General features: G+C 39.8%; 2 protein-coding genes across 3 annotated transcripts; one reads left to right on the forward strand and one right to left on the reverse strand.

The window, feature by feature from the left end:
- Positions 1-2,732: 2,732 nt before the first annotated feature.
- Positions 2,733-5,806, forward strand: LOC113135914 (bone morphogenetic protein 2). The gene is made up of 5 exons (XM_026316264.1): positions 2,733-3,067; positions 3,335-3,474; positions 3,655-3,771; positions 3,993-4,182; positions 5,391-5,806. Exons 1-5 carry the CDS (start codon positions 2,755-2,757, stop codon positions 5,804-5,806), a joined length of 1,176 nt encoding a protein of 391 aa, XP_026172049.1. The 5' UTR covers positions 2,733-2,754.
- Positions 5,807-8,007: 2,201 nt separating this feature from the next.
- Positions 8,008-16,395, reverse strand: LOC113135692 (uncharacterized). 2 transcript variants are annotated; one of them, XM_026315904.1, is made up of 3 exons: positions 16,254-16,395; positions 16,085-16,184; positions 8,008-14,739 (listed from the first exon to the last, which is right to left on the reverse strand). In XM_026315904.1, exon 3 carries the CDS (start codon positions 14,604-14,606, stop codon positions 8,340-8,342), a length of 6,267 nt encoding a protein of 2,088 aa, XP_026171689.1. In that variant the 5' UTR covers positions 14,607-14,739; positions 16,085-16,184; positions 16,254-16,395; the 3' UTR covers positions 8,008-8,339. The 2 variants fall into 2 exon arrangements, with proteins under 2 accessions (XP_026171689.1, XP_026171690.1); XM_026315905.1 differs by having other exon boundaries at positions 16,085-16,181; positions 16,254-16,360.
- Positions 16,396-17,160: the final 765 nt, after the last annotated feature.

Here is a 17,160-nt window from a genome sequence, read left to right on the forward strand (position 1 = left end):
ATATGCTCAGCATGTTACATGTTGCTAGACGTGCTAGTATGTGGGAGTTGTAGTTATTTGTAGTCATTAATAAAGTTGTTCATATTTAGCCACGCCCACAAACGTTTGTTAACCAATAAGAGACTAAAGGTGGTTAAGATCCTGAATCAAAGATGTGGACATTAGGACTCGTCCAAATATGGTATGGGCCCTGACAGAAGACAGTTCTGACCAATTCACAAAATGACTTCAAGGCCCCAATGTTTCTATTACACTTTAATCAACACATGGTGGTTTAGCTTCATTTAGCTCCTACTTTGTCATCTGTTGTATTTCTTAACTGCTGTATCCTTTTCTGCTTCTTTACATTTGCAGCTGGATTTATTTATTGTGATATGGTCTTGTGAAATTGGAAACTTGTGTCCCGTCAGCCAAGTTCAGTTATCAGAAGACTGTTGTAGTTGGTTTGTTCTGTCCTCATGTCATGCAAATGGCCAAGAGGATCCTCTACCCTGAACAGCAAAGTTAATTCATAGGGTAATGTGATATCTCTGATGCTAATAGAAATACAGCAATTAAAACTCTTAGTGTACTACCACCAAGTGCTCACTAAGTCACTGTTAGTCTTCTACTAACTACTAATGTTTAAACACTGTAAACACACACCAGTAACAACACAGTCTTTCTTCTTTTAGCTATAATATAATAATCTATTATTTATGTATTACATATCTCTATTATGGCAGATGAGACAGACAGTGTTACTAAATATAATTGTTAGTAAGTCAAGCTGTTTCTGAACAGGAGCTACAATGACTGTTGCTATAAAAAAAACACACATCATCATCGTCAATGAAATTGAAGCTCTTCTTTACAATACCTGATCCAATAACTCCATCTGCTGTTTAACTGAGAACACTACAATAATCCTCAACAGTTACTGATGGACATTTAATAAGTTATTGGAAAAACAAACTGAAGACATGCAGACATTAGTCTGTTCCATACCTTCATTATCTGATCCATGTGCTTGTAAAACTTGTAAATCCTGAAGCACCTGTTGTCCAGATTCAAACTGACACTGTAGCTTCTAACTGGAAAACAATTTAATAACTCACACCAGTTCATCTCATTTCTATAGGCTCCAACTACCTTCATCTTTTATGATTTTTTTACCTGTTGTACACCTAAAATATATGGCATAGGACCCCCCTCTGTTGCCCTCTGAGCTTTCTTGCACAGCATTTTTTCTAGGGTCTATAAGGACAGAGGATGTTTTAAGCTGTAAAGACTGTAAAGCCTCCTGATAGATAGATAACACTGACTTGACATGGTGATACTTTAGGAGTTGGCCAGCAGTCCTTCTTCTATCCACTTGTCTCCACTTTGCAAGATTGCAAATAACAATTTTTTCCCAAAATGTTAATTTATTCCTTTTAAATTAAAAAAACATAACTATGCTGTATATTTCTCTGTCTTTGACAAAATCTCCAATACATGTTTCATCTCTAATGTAGCTTTAAATTAAGCCATATCTATCTGTGATCATCCACAGGTGTAAATATTTGAGGACATCCCCCATCATCCAGCTGTGTCATGTATGTTCACAACATACTGCATGCAGTCCAGAAAAACACTGCACAATCTCCCTGATAATACAGTATGTCCTTAACTTTGTCTTCAGAAAAAGACAGCTTCATGTTTCATCAAGTCCAATCATCATTTCATCTGCTGGCATCTTGTTTACACTGTTTATGTCTATAATCTATCCAGTGGCTTATCTGACAGCGTGGCCTCCAAGTGATACAAGAAGGACCAGAAAAAGCCTTTTTCACTATGGGGTCCTAAACGTGAGTAATGGCCCCTAAATGAGGGGATCATCATTCCTGTGTAGGCAAACGAATCTGAACAACAATAGCGGAAAGAGTCGGTCGTTGATCAGCCTGATGATCTTGGGAATTTGATCCCTTTTGTTCGAATTGATTGATTGAGGGATTATCCTGAATTCATATTAAGGGGGGGGGGGGATAAACGCGTCATGCTGATTTTGGTGTTAACTCTGAGTCACTGTCCAAACAGGAACGAAGAGGGGGGCACACCATGACCGTCGGCGTTTTGTGGAAATGTGCGCGTTAACAGGCAGCTTTTGAAAACTCGCTTCATTTGCGTCACGGCTCGGCTCTTCGTTTGCTCTCTTGCAACTGGCCTCATACTGATAACAGGCACCTGGGCCGAGAAGCGCATGACGTGGAGCAACTGGGACAAAACATCATGATGGGATAACTTTATTTGGATGGAAATAATGGGAATAGAAAAACGCGATTCATATTCACAATTAAAGATATGGCCTCATTTTAACGTAATGTTAATATATGCAAACATTGATTATTGCTGCGGTTCTGTATGCACCATTTTACCACATTGTAGCGGTCTTCGTTCACTATATCTCATTCATGCTGGTCGAACAATCTGTTATTTTGCATATATGAGGTTTTTCTTTATATAATATTATTCAGTATCTCCACAAACACTCTCTCCAACCTGCTGTAACTTGGACATACAAATCAAATTAAGGGAAATTAGTTGTTTATTTGTCTTTATCGCTTACTCTCGAGGTATTTTCCGTTCCTTTGTGTTTTTTCCACCATCATCAATCACGGCCCAATCATCTCCCAGTGTTAGCTGAAACAGTGACACTCTGTCATCAAAGGCTGCGGGGTCGCCCTTATCACGCACGGTCCCACAGGTGTAGAGCTCAGTCCACTCTCCACTATAATGACAGCAGGAGCTCTGCGCCTCGGGCTGGTCTTCGCTCTGCAGCTGAGATGCGTCACCCTGCTCGCTGTCCCGCAGGACAGAGGGACGACGGGGCTGCAGGACGGTTTGAATGCTGCGAAGACGGTGAGGGAGAAGGTGGACGCGCTGATCCACCTGACGGATTTACCTCGAGGTCCAGCGGTGGCCCCTCATAAGAAGGCGCCTCAGTTCATGTTGGATCTTTTTAACGCGGTGTCGGTTTCTGATGGGACCCCGAGAAACCAGAAGGAGATTCTGGAAGGAAACATAGTGAGGAGTTTCGAGGATAAAGGTGAGCAAAAAGTCAAACTCATATTGAAGAATTATTGTTGTTTTGTGACTGATCATTTCTTTAGTTCAAGTTCACCTTTTTGCCATATAACAACACTAAATATTACAAATGTACGGAGCAGAAAGCGCACGATTACGCACAGTTATCTATGTTAAACAGATAATTGCTGCAGAAATAACTGTAAACTCTTTATTTTTACAAACCCTTTATACAATTCATTAACTGCAGATTGTTAAACATGTCTTTTTTATATTTCCACGCCTGCAGGTCATTTTGGAGAGAAGTTTCACTTCTTCAACCTCTCATCTTTCGGTAGAGAGGAGAGAATGATCAAAGCGGAGTTCCGTTGGTTCCGAAAGAAACAGAAGTTTTACCTCGGAAAGTCATACGGGTCTCTTTTCTATAAGGTAAAATAATTATTGTTTGACATTGTTTGATTTTTTGTTTTCCTGCAGATGTAGTTATTGTTTATGCCTCGTCTTTAAATTTAGTCCAGATTTGATCTTCCAGAGAAAACATGCTTCATCTGCAGCTGTTCATTCTGAGAGGGCTGAGTGTGGTGAACTGACAGTGACTTGTCTGTCCAGGTGGATCTGTACGAGGTGCTAGACAGCAGAGTGAAACCCTGGAGAGGAAACCTCATCAACTCCAAGCTGGTGCCTCTGTACACACGGGGATGGGAAGTCTTCAATGTCACTCAGATGGTAATGGCAGTTTTGACTCTATTGTTTTCAAAAGAAATTTCTTTCAGTTTTTACATTTTGATTGTCATTTGTTTTTCTGGTGGATTGGGATGTAATTTCCTAAAAAATTAGTCAGATACTTTTGTCTAGTTACAAATACTATAGGCTAACCACATACATAAACATATACAGTTTTATCTGTTTAATTTGGTTAATCTGTTCAGTTTTGCTCTAAATATCAGGTGTCCAAGTGGATCAGAAACAGTGAGGAGAACAATGGCATCCTGGTGGTGACCACACTTCCGTCTGGTAACTGGATTGAGTCAGCAGTGTCTACAAATAAGCAGAACAAAGAGCTGACAGACACAAACGCCTACCTGGTCATATTCTCAGATGATGACAGGACTAGAGCAACCAACCAGTCATACCTGGGTAAGACGAGGGTGGCGGTACCAGTGTGTTACATAGGGTGGGTGATACTGAATATGGACATAAGACACTCATCTGTCTCCTTTCACTATAGGCATTACAACCCCAGAAACATAAGGGCTTTTATTTGACCCAACAGGACTGAAGAACAGAACACACTTGCACTATGTCCATGTTTTCATTTTTAATACACAAGAAGAGAAAAAGAAGTAACATATTAAAAAATAGATGATATTGCACAACATTAATCACTATATAGCAATACAATATTACTGTTATTATCTGCTATATCACCGTTATCTAATTCATGTATTTAATAGTGTTTTATTATTATGTACCACTATATACATTACTAGAGAAATAGGTGATTTGTATGTAATAACACAGTAGTTCACATAGTTTGGATGCCACTTTTTTCCATACAAATATTTGTACAATTCACATTTCTTGTCTGAGGTGTTATAATTGGATGAATGTGTCTACATTAGAGCCAGACTGATAAATTGGCCTGGCTAATATTTGAGCCAGTATTACTCCCTGTAGTTTGGTATTTCTGTACATGTCAATGTATGAATAACAAAGTAATTGCAGTGCAGGAATATTAAAATAGATTTTAGGTCAGTTTGAAACACTTTCAGTTTTTGATCCCACTCGCTGTATTGATAGTAATTATAAGAAATTACATTAGAACAACTACAAATTGCTGTGGAAACATTTAACTAAAGTCACATGACATAAATCAGGTGACATCTCACAGGGGGCAGGGTCAGCATAAAGAGGTAAGAGAAATGACAGTTGAGTTTAATATTCGGTTTGTATGACCACTGTAACCTAAATGCTATATAAACATGTATGATCTCATATTGAACATTACCAAACATGGTGGGTAATCTAACCATAAAGCAATACTAGCCTATTGTCTGATGCTTGTACTGAAAAGACAACATGCCAAAACTGTTGAATCTACAAAATATCAAAAAATTTAAATTTTAAATGAATGACAATAATGCAGTCAAAATATTTGTTTCATTTTTACTTGTCTCACAAATAGTAAAACTGTTGTCTTACTGCTTAGCCTCACTTTGTGCTGCTTTGTCTGTGAATATTCTCCAAAGGATTATTAAGGCATTTGTTAAAAAAATGTACATCTGTTTCTTAGTTTATTCATTATTCTATTCTTCATGTAATCACCTTCCTTTTTCTTCTCACAGGACAGACCCAACCTGAAGCAGCAGCACCTGAGTCCCAGGACCACCGCAGCAGGAGACGACGTGCATCTCCAGGTCCTTCACGCCATGATCACCCCCAGTCCTGTCAACGGGTTCCCCTTTTCGTTGACTTTGAGGAGATCGGCTGGTCAGGCTGGATCATCTCTCCCCGGGGATACAACGCCTACCACTGCAAAGGCTCCTGTCCGTTCCCACTGGGAGGAAGCCTAAGAGCGACTAATCACGCCACAGTTCGCTCCATCATGCATGCGCTCAAGATCTCTAGCGATGATGTGGGAGCACCCTGTTGTGTACCCGACAGACTCCAGTCCATCAGTTTGTTATATTTCGACGATGAGGAGAATGTGGTTTTGAAGCAGTATGATGACATGGTGGCATTAAGCTGTGGCTGTCACTGACCGGCTGCACTTCTCCTGCACTCGAACACTGGGACAATGAGTTGGTTAGAACACTGTATTTTCGTGCATATGTTTAAATATTGTATTATTTTGAGAAATAAAACAGCTATTCCTTAACTATTAATCACTGACTGTTTTAGTCTGAAGATTCCTAAACATTTTCACAAGAAGGTGCACACATAGACCTGACTGCCAGAGTTGAGAGTATAATGTTTTGAAGATCTTTAGTTGAGAATAGTTTTTGCTCTTAGTCTTTAATTTCTATTGCACTAGTTGCTGGTGGATGAAAAGGATAATTGTCTTATGTTGTCTAGGTGGCTCTCTTGGTTTGCTGACAGTGCATGCTGCTTGGCCAGTCCATGGCAGTATAATCTTACTTTTACTGTAAAATAATTTGCTACACATTATTTGATGTGTGTTTTGTTGTGACACTTTACAAGCATAGAATTCTAGGAAAAGCAAAAATATTCACAATTGCACTGCAGGAACCAATTTCTCAGTTATCAAAACTGTTTTGCAGATACATTTTCAGTCAGTTGACCAAATAACTGATTAATCAATGCAGATTTACATTTCGAGATTTTAACATTTAAACTGGGGTTTGTATTGAGTAGTCAGTCTTTCTTTACATTGGTGTTGAATATTTGCTGTTTTCAAAACCAATGATTAGGGAAGTGTTGTGTCAGTAGTCAGAACCCTGGATGAAAATATAATACAACTTTGAGGATGTAAATACATTTTACAGTTTAAGAGGTTTAAAATATATAGGGAACATTGTCTAAAAAGATCCTGCCTTGTCTTTAATTTCTTATTCATTGTATAGTGATGCAGATAAATAAAAGAACATACAAACTGTCTTCTAGTTCATTCCTGTCTTTATATTATTTGACCAACAGATGGCAGGATGTAGTTCTTGCTGAAGACTAGAAACCCACTCTATAACTGTAATTCTGCCGTACCTGGATCAGGTAGTGATGGTCAGATAATTTGAAAACAGATTCAAAATGCACAAAATTGAAAGCTCTTTAAACCTGTTTGAAAAAAAAAACACCCTTGAAGAATAATTAAGTCATCTTTGATTAAGCAAGTAGTTAATTACGAACTAATAATACGGTTCTTGAAGCACCTCAGCTTTATTTTCTGAGGGCATCATGGAAAATAATCTTACTGTAGTCGGTATTTATATAAATACCAAAAATAACAAAATCTTCAAATTATTATTTTTAAAAAGATTTTGGTTAAACATGATTTTCAATGAAGAATGACTACAGTGAAATGAGTAACACTAGATCAGTCAAATGTGTAACAGCAGTTGTTTTTTATTGGAATGGATCACAGACACAATACAGCCCTGCTTCTAGATGCTTCTAGTTTAGAAAAATGCCAATGCAGCAAACTTGTAAAACCAATTCTCCTTTAAGTTTTCTAAGTTGAACAAAAACCCAAATTGCAATAATGACAGCTTTTATAAATGAATTTAGTGTTATAACAAACATATTCAACAGGATTAATTACAATTTCAACTTTATCATGCACGGTAATTAAAATTTTTGTTGTGTGGACACTATCAGTTGACATTAATTACAAATATGATCTAAGTTCTGTATGTTTTGAGTATCTCTAATAAAAATTTAAGTGACTGCAAACTGTCTGGTGGAAAAAGAAACCTCAAAGCAAAAAACTTCGCAGGTAATAAAACAAAAGCTTGAATTCCTGAAAAGTGGTAGAGACTCAAATACCACTGTAGTTGAAAATAACAAATTAAGCATTTACAATAAATATTTCACATTTACATTCAATGTTACCCTCTCTGTTTACACTTAAATACATTATGTACATGGATCATCCATGTCCCTTATCTGGCTTTAAAAAATGCACATTATCTTACACAAATCCTTCAACCCACATTCAACCAGTATTAAGCGACAACTATCATTCACCCAAATTCCAAAAACTTGTGTCTTTACTCAAATCAAACTGATTTTGCTTCACAAACATGATAGAGGCTCCATAAGCTTCACAAAGCCTGCACAGCTTCTGTGTCTCATTAACCTTTAAGGCAAGAAAAGCACAAAGGATCAAAGACCTGTATTGCAAAAACACTGAACCTTGAAGGAAAAATCCACCCTGAACACTTTAACATTGTTGAAAATGAATAATGGCAATGTACTTTGCATTTCCAGACCCAATCTATTGTTGTATTTTTTTTTTTTTAATTCTGTATATAACATGCAGCACCTCCTTTGTAACTACAACGGTGTTAAAGAGCAAAAGACTTTTTCATAGTCCCACCATCTTATACCAGCTCTCAGTAGTCAAATCGGGAGAAATCCACAATAAAATATTTTTTGCTTGATCCAGATCTTTTTGCCAAATATAGGAAATCACTACTAAAAGTAGACTAGGCAACTTGAAGGTTGGAGCACACAAAAACCAAGTCTTCATCACAAAATAATGTCTGGAATGCACGCCACAATTTGATATGACAAAACAGCATGAGAGGGTGGATTTTTCCTTAAAAACATATGGCGTATCAACTCAGACAGTCCAGCTCCTCAGTGCCCAGGAACTCCCCTAGCATATGTTCATGTTGAATGCACATAGGTTCTAAATATGGATGTCCCTCCATACAGTGCAGTTGCCTTGACCTTTCCTGGTGTCTCTGCTCAAACTCTTCTCGCTCCAGAGGGGCTTGGATGGTAGCAGTTTGAGCCATGGGTGACAGAGGCACCGGGACAAAGCTGTGGTAAACAACCACGGGTGGGGTTAGGACCTCCATTGGGGATGCTTGAGGAACAGCACCATCTGGTGGCTGGACTGGCAGCTGCACATAGCTCCCAGTTTCAGGATCAAAGAAGGTTTTTGTCTTGACCTGTATGGGCATGTTTACAAAGAAGTACTGCCCAGAATCTGGATCCTGGAGGAGTTTGCGTTGGGTCATAGGGAAGGACTGTGTAACAATAGTATGCTCAATGCTGGACTGGCGAGAAAGCTGGCCTGTGTGGCTTGATTGGCGTGACAGGGTTGAAGGTTGACGTACTTCAGTGCCGTATGCATCAATACTGTGACTCCTTCTCAGTGGGTTGCCTCTGCTTGCTTTATCTCTGGCTCTGCCTCTTTGCTGCAGCTCGCCCTGGATGGATTTCTCATTGTGCTGGGTCGTTAGATCAAGCTTCTCGGCACTGAGCCTGCGTTCTGTGTTATCACCTAAGTACCTATCGATGCTTTGTGATCTCTGGAATGTCCTGTCTGACGTGGTTCTCTTGCTGATGTGAGCTTTGTATACAGGAACATTACTGATGACCCTGTCGTTGCTGTATTGTCTTTGATCTGGCTTGTCCCGAATGGGTCTCACACTGCTGCGGCCTTCCCTTTCTGTCACAGCGCTGGGTAATATGTCCTTGGTCTGATTATTGCTCTCCACCAAACTGTGCGGCTGTTGGTGAGACTTGTTGCTTTCTGTTCTGTCATAATGGTGGTTTTCACTATTGTGGCCTCTTCGTTCATGGTGTAGTTGCCTACTTCTGTCATTGCTGGTTTTACCACTCTGATGACGACCATCCTCCTCCAGTTTTTCTTTGGGTTTTTTCTCACTGCTCTTGTTATTTCTACTGCTGGTGGCACATTTACTATCAGATTTGTCACTCTTGCTTCTGTCTGCTCTGTGTTTGCTGCTGTTTTGAGATGATTTGTGGGTGGACTTCTGGACTTCCTCCTTCTTCATTCTTCTGTTTGCTAGTTTTATTGCTTTGAGAACAGCCTTTTCAGATTTGGGTAAAACAGCTGGTGGTTTGGGCAGCCCTGTCTGGATTTCAGTACCATGTTCACTAGGAACCTTTGACACTTTATGCACTACCATCACGCCTGCGTTCATTCCCATCTCATCAGCAGTGTCAACTGTACTAGTTGTTAAGCTCTCCACACCTTCAGATGATGGACTCACCCCAGAAAATATGTCTTTTTCTTGTGGGACAGTGAGGAACTGCCCACTTGGGGGTTTCTTTGGGTTTCCATTTTGTAGATTTGAAGACAACGATAGGGGAGATGATTGGTTTGATAAAATCTCTTTAGGTTTGAAGATTTCCGCTGGAATAAAGGTGTCACCACTGGTGGGTTCAGTGGCCATTAGGAACTCTGGATTTCCCTTTGCTGGTTGTAACTCCTCCTCTCCCCTCTCTGAACCACTTAGGCTCCCTTTTGGTGACCAAGGTTGTACAGTCTTCTTTAACTTATTACTGAAAGTATTATCTTTTACTTTGAATAAGGCAGGAATCCCCAAAGTTGGTGAGAATGTTTCAGAGGACATTGGTGTCTGATTATTTTCCTCCTGAGTTAAGCTTTGGTCTGCAGTGGCATTTTCTCTTTTATTGCTGTGATTGTGTGATACCTCTTTGTATTTTTGAAGAGATGTGATTGGTTGCTTTACAACTTCTGGTTCATTTTCATGATCACTTAAGGAATAATATTCCACTTCAGGCCTGTCCAATTTCGTGTTTCGTGAAACATTCTGCAATTGGTAATCATCCTCCTCCCCTTCTCCAATCAAATTATCCAGTGAGTGGTAAACATTTGACTCAGTTTCAGTATTTCTGAGTAGTGCACTCTCCACAGAGAAGTAAGAAGATTTTGAGGACAAGCTGGCTTGATCAGGTGGGCTCTGATTGACACTAATACCATTTACCAGTAGTAAGGGGGATATAATCTTTCTGGAAATTTCACTGAGAGCCTCAGTATCCACATTTGTTTCTTCGCCCATTCTATTTATTTTGTTAGGTTCATATTCTGCTGCTAAATTTTTAGTAACATTGTTATCTGGTATGTTTGAATTGTCTACTTTTAAAGTGGCCTTTTGCTGTATTTTGTGTAATTCCTGTGCCCTGACATTGGTGTTTTCAGCTGTGGCTTCTATTGTGGGGCTCATATCTGTCTGCAAGTTATTGGCCTCTTTTTCATCGCCCCTGAACTCTGGCGATAAGTACACTATATTTTTAGACTGTGGGTAATGTGAGGCTAAAATAGGAACACAGTTACCTGCATCAGTTGCAGTAAATGATTTTGAATTTTCATTATTTACTACATCCCACATCTCTGTTTGAGAGGTGGTTTCACTTTGATCAGGCACAGGTTCAATTGTGGGAAGGTCTGTTTTGCTCATCTCTTTCAAGCAATCCTCACCGTTTTTATATTTGCTATATTTGTTAAAGTTATCTTCACCTTCTGCATTTTTCAAAGTGTCTGTGTCCATAGTAGCATTTCCATCTCTCCTATTACCTCCTTTTTTGTTCCTGGGAGGAACATGAGGAGCATTTAACATTTTGACTTCAGGATCATTCATCAGTATTTCTCCGCTCTCTTCAGACATCTGTCTCGCTACATGTCTCAGATTCACCTCTGATTCAGAGTTAGGATTATCAGCTGGTTTACCATTATCAAGTTTATCTTTACTTATAACTGAGTTTAGGTCATTGCCAGCTTTGTCCATGCCAGGTAGAGCTATCCTACCACCCAGTCTATGAGTCTCACCAAGTCTGGGTTCAGTTTGTGATAGGATCTGTCTCATGTGATTGTGGTCTCTCAGCTCATTTAACCTCTCTTTTAGGTCTTTCTCTTTAAGTGACGTGTTACCATCTTGGTTTTCCTTAACCTCTATCATAGCATCGTGTTTACTTTTCTGTGCCTTAGCTACATAACTTTCATCACTAGCAGTCTCCTCAAATGTTAGATTTGCATCCTGTTCTGTTAATTTATTCTTTCTTTTCTGCCTCTCTGAGATGATCTCCTCAAGTGCCATTTTGGCTTTGTCATAATTGTCATTTATAAGTGCTTTGTTTACTATCACATTACTGTCTATCTTTGTGAAAGCCTCTTGCTTTCTCTGTTCTTTCTCTTTCTTTGCAAATAGTTCTCTCTTAGCCATTGTGTTCCCTCTCATAGATAACATGCCCTTCTTTATGTTACGAAGCTCCTTTGATATCAGATCATTCTTAGCCCTCGCCTCCTCATCTATGTTAATAACCCCTAGTTTGTTTTTGGTATTCTCAAGAAAACGATCACCAAGCCTTGCTTGCTGAAGCTCTTTCAAAGCATGCAAATCATTAAATATATGCTCACTATCTCTCATTTCTTTTAGTGATATAATCTCCTCATCAGCCTTTGGTCTTGTGTTCACATTCAAATCACCTTCATCATATTCGTCTACTTGTTCATCATCTGGCCTTGCATATCTCTGGTATTTTATATATTTGTTCTGTCTGGCTGAGAATAAAGGTTTGAGATTCCCTTGTTTAGAGACAGATTCATTTTCCTTTGCTGGTAAATCTAGTTTTGCATTCCCCAAGTCATTTTTATAGGATGTGTCAACATTTGGTTTGTCAAGAGAGAGTTGAATATGAGATTTAGGAAAATTTCTCTTTGGAACTGGTGGAGGTTCTTTCTTGGCATTGCTATTTTTGCCAGCCAGTGTTGCACCTGTTGATTCATTTCTACTTTGAAATAAAACACTGCTGTTTTCCGCTCCTGAACTCTCCCTCTTGCTGTTAAACATTTCCTTCGAGTAGGCAACCTTCTCATCTATTTCTGTGTCGTTCACTTCTTCCATGTCTGAAATGTGTTTATTAATGCTGTCCGACTGAGTCGCAGATAGGGCTTTAGTTTTTACAGCATTAATTGCTTCCCTTGCTGCTCTGATCACATCCATAGTAGACATTGTTTGACCACTAGCATCTTTTTCACTTAAAGAAGATGGCTGTTCTCCAAAGTCTTTTTCTTTTGTGCCTTTCAAGGGCCATTTTGCTTTGTCTGGTATATTTGGTGGTCTCTTCTCTACTGATATATTTGATGATAATTTGTCACCCTCAGTTTCCTGGAGTAAAGTTATTGGTGAACGATCATTGTTGACATTTGAATCACTATGAAGTGTTGCAAGCACGGCTTTTGGAGAGAGTTCTTTGTTTAGCGTGAGTGCTGAAAGTTGATTTGTCTCTGTTGGTTGGTCTATGCGTGCAGTAACTCTGGTGCTCAGAGGAACTGGAAGATATTTCATATCGCTGATAACGGGGCTGGCTTTTTTGTACAAATTCAGAGAGGGGTAGTTTTGCTTTTTAGGCATAGGGCTCTTATTCTTTTTTGAGTGTATGAAGGGAGAGATAGGGTTTTCCTCACCATTGCTACATGCAGACTCTCTTTTGGTTTGCAGTAGATTTGATAACAGATAATCATCTGACAGAGGCCTGTCAGTGTCATGCTTTGTAAAACCAAGAGTTGGAGTGCTGGTAGATTCCAAGATAGGAGTGCAGACTGTCTGTCCATCTCCTAAAATTGCAGGAGTGCTGAAGCCAGATGCAGTGTCCTCAGAACCAACTTGTGAATTCTTAAGATGATCTGATTGTGGAGACTGGGCACCATCCTCAGGCAAATCTAACATTTTGAATTTATGTGGACTGTAACGACTTTTCACCCGTTTCCTGTTATCTTTGAGGTTGAAGAGGATGCTAGAAGCAAGTGATTTATAGCCCTCCCTCTTGACTGCAGGTTCATTGATTACTTTGACCTCAGAGTGTGGCCTAAGTGGAAGGTCAAGGGCAGAGGGTGACAGGACTTCTTGGAAGATTTCTGATATTTCCGTCGGTTGTCTGGAGGGAATGAGGGGAGTCATCAATTGGCAGATGCTGAACGGAGTAGAGGCCACAGAGCTGGCTTCATCAACAGCTTTCACTTCCACAGATCTAGTTTCCTTTTTAACCAATGAAAGACTTTCATCCACTGTCTTTGAATGATTGTCCTGATTTGGTATTCCAGGCTGATTTGCTGGAAGAGCACTTTTTGCCCTGGACCTGTTGTACCTCCAGGGGGCAGCACTTCCATCTCCTCCATCCAATGAGCAACTTTTCTCAACCGGAGTGGCTGAGGGCTTTGGCAGGACCTTTGATGGAGGAGGGGGAAGGATAGGTTTAGGAGCAGTGGGAGGAGGGGGCTCAACTGCTGCTTTCTGGCAAGACTGTGCTTTCTCTGTATGCAGAGTCTGTTTTCTGTGTGCCTCTGTCAGCTCCTTGTAAAAGGGCAAATCGTACCATTTAGGGATATTATCTATGGGGATAAAAGAGGTGACTGTTTCCTCTTGCGCAAAGGGGAACCGGTTAAAATCTCTCCATGTTTGGAAAGGGCTAAACTCACTGTGGAGGAAAAAGTTTTTGATGTTAAGTTTCCTTAGTTTGACAGTGGATTTCCCATTTTTGACCTTTGACGATTTCCCTAAGGGAAGGGCAATATCTTTACTTGCTTTGTTTGAATGCCCATCTGTGAGGTTGGTGTGATAGCCAGAGGAGAACTCTGATAGCTCTCTTTGGATACTGCGAAGTGCTGATTTATCCCATGATTCTCCATTAGCGTCTGTCATACCTCCATTTTTAATGAACATCCCCTCACAGCTTTCTTCTGTGGCACTTAATGCCTTAAGAAAAGAGGACATTTGAGATATATTCTTTTTATGCTGCTGTTTCCATGGCTGTACGTTTTTGTCGTTTTTGTTTTGCCCATGCTTTTTTGATTCCTTATGATGAATCTTTTTAAGAGGCTCCCCAGCCAGAGGTTTGTGGCAGCTGAAAGGTGAGTATCCATACAAGAGATCGTCATTGTAAACTGCATCATCTCCGACGCAGAGACTTCGGAATGCTCGATCAGTGAGAGTGCTGACCTCCCGATCAGTTTCATCCATGAGCAAGTCAGAGAAACCATTTGGGAAGCGATGATGGAGCATGCTCCCCACCCGATGGCTCATATGCCGCTTTTCCACACAGCTCATGATGTCAGCAGGTGTTTTTTTGTCTTGTGCATCACCAGACTTGTCTCATTCACTGTTACTGCAGCTCTTTAGATCCTTTGACTTTCTTCAAGCTCAAGTTGACATTGGAGAAATGCTGGGGTATATAAACTTCCTGAAAAATACAGGGAAATTGGGGTCAGTGTTTAAAGTTTTAACCCTATTTACTTAGTTGCACTCTGTAAGCAGTTGACATTTCAACACTCGTGCAGTTCAAAACCTTACAAAAAGTCTGTTTGATTAGTAGAAATGGTTTTGATGACCTTTATGTATGTAACGTGCTCTTACTGCTGGCTTCATCTAAGCTGTCACTATGCAGGCAGCAGACAAACACTTCAAACAGTGCCATGCTCTTGGATATTTTTAACACTGTATGGTTCTGTAAGCTGTGAGCACTAATCATACTGTCAGTGCCATGAGAAAGACTGTTGTTCCATTTATAGGAACAACATTCAAAATTTTCCATTCTGTGCATTGGTCCCTTTTTAAACACAATCATATCTTAATTTATAAGATTTGTTAGGGTTAATATACAGACAATTCACCTGAAAAGCACTAGAACAACATTTGCACCAGCAGGTTTACACTACAGTGTACAGGAAATGCAAAGAAATCACAACAGCAGTCAGAGTATTCCTCAGCAGCAGCTGCTCTGCTGTAGCTTATTTTAGCTATCTGGGTGAGGACTTATAGTAGCTTATTAACCCATTTATATATGCTGACCTGGGCACATAGCCATTGGTACATAACTCAACTCTTGAACTATGTACACAACCATGATTCTCCTTATAAGCAGATGAGGTTTACTGAGACAAATATATATGTATATATATATATATATATATAGATAATATACGATTTAATAGTGTCTGTGATTGTATCTGTATATTAAAATTATGTAGTTTTTAACTTAGGTTTAGTTTTTAGTAGTAATTCAGAGTCAAGATTTGAAGAAAACAATAAGTAAATCTAATTGCAGCCAAGATATTTATTGTTGTTTTTATTTTTAAAACCTAACCCCAGTAACATCCCTAGAACCTAGTGACTTTACTGTATTATAAGCCTAACTTTCAGACTGCTTTGGCTTTTCAGGAGACTTTGGTCGCCAACAATCTTCCAGAGATCAGTTAACAACCACGGTACTTTCCCAGCATCTGCTCGAGTATTTATACCCAAGGAATGAAGTAGTCCATTAACTATACTGTAAAAACGTGCAACCATTTGAATATAATGGTATATTTTCCTCAGAGATGTGCAAAGTATTAATGTAAATGATTTGTCATTGTGATTTTGTAATGATTTTATAGCAAAAGAAATATACACATGCCCAGGGACTGTTGTTCTTTAGGTCTTTTTGTACATCAAAGTATAGCCAAAGCCAAAAACTGTATTTAATGTTTACTGTCTGCTGGCTCTTTCATGTCTTTGTAAACATCTACCTAATCACACCACTTGCTCACCTTGGCGATGGGTCCTTCATGCTGAGGGAAGGGTCTCTAACTCTGCAATCAAAAACAAATCCTCACTGCAGAATCCAGGAGTCCAGTGTGATACCACCTGCTGAGAATAAATTCTAGTTGTCATTCATGGTAAACAAAGTTTGCCGTCGAAGGAACAAAGAAAACTCACCACAAGTGAGTCAAGCCCTCAGATCCTTGTTGAAATGCATGGGTGAGACCAGGCTGCTGATAGCGAGCTCATCAGAAGGTACCAAAATAGACACACAAGTCGGTGTGGCCAAACTGAGCAGCAACACAGGACGCAACCAGCTAGTTCACATTGGAATAACCCGTGGGTGTCAAGTGTCAGGGCAAGGCAGGCCACCAGGATGAAATAGACACTGTCATTGGTTATTTTTGTATCTAAGCAGAGAGGGCTGATAGGCTCCCACATGGACCCCCCCTTTTATCACTTCTAGGCACCTTTGAAAGATGACAAAAGGTCTTCATCAATAAAACTGAGGTATCAATCAACTGAGTCTCAGGTGAGACAATACAGAAGGCTGAGGTTGTTAGCACTATCGGCTAACATTTTGCTGCTGACTCAGTCGGACTCAATTTGCCTCTGTCACCCAGGGAAACAAGCTCTCTGATATAGCTTATTGCATCATACATTTCCAAATGAGTCCCTAAACACACAGACTGGTAGTTGGAGGCAGATGTCTGCTGACTGATCCGGCTGTGGTGGGGATGGGCTAATTCTTGTTGTTCAAGCTCTGTTTACAAGGTCATGTTGTGGACATGAAGGTGTGTGACTGGGTAGTCTAGATTTAGGACCAATCTAACAGTAGTTGTTGTGAGATTAAGCTTAAATGGAGGGGTGACTTTGTTGACCCCTCCTTCATGAGTCAGAGGAAGTCAATGGGTGAGGTCACATTTGAAGGAAGGCCCTGTGCGTTCCCTAAACAAGGAAAGTTGAGTCTTTGAGAAGTACTGAGGCTCAACTTGTTTTATGTCATGAGACAGACTTACACACCTGATGTCCTTAGTATATTTATCACTAATGACAAGGTTTGTTCTTCCTGTTGTTCCGTTAC

The sequence above is a fragment of the Mastacembelus armatus genome, chromosome 19 (assembly GCF_900324485.2).
Source record: "Mastacembelus armatus chromosome 19, fMasArm1.2, whole genome shotgun sequence".
NCBI lineage: Eukaryota > Metazoa > Chordata > Actinopteri > Synbranchiformes > Mastacembelidae > Mastacembelus > Mastacembelus armatus.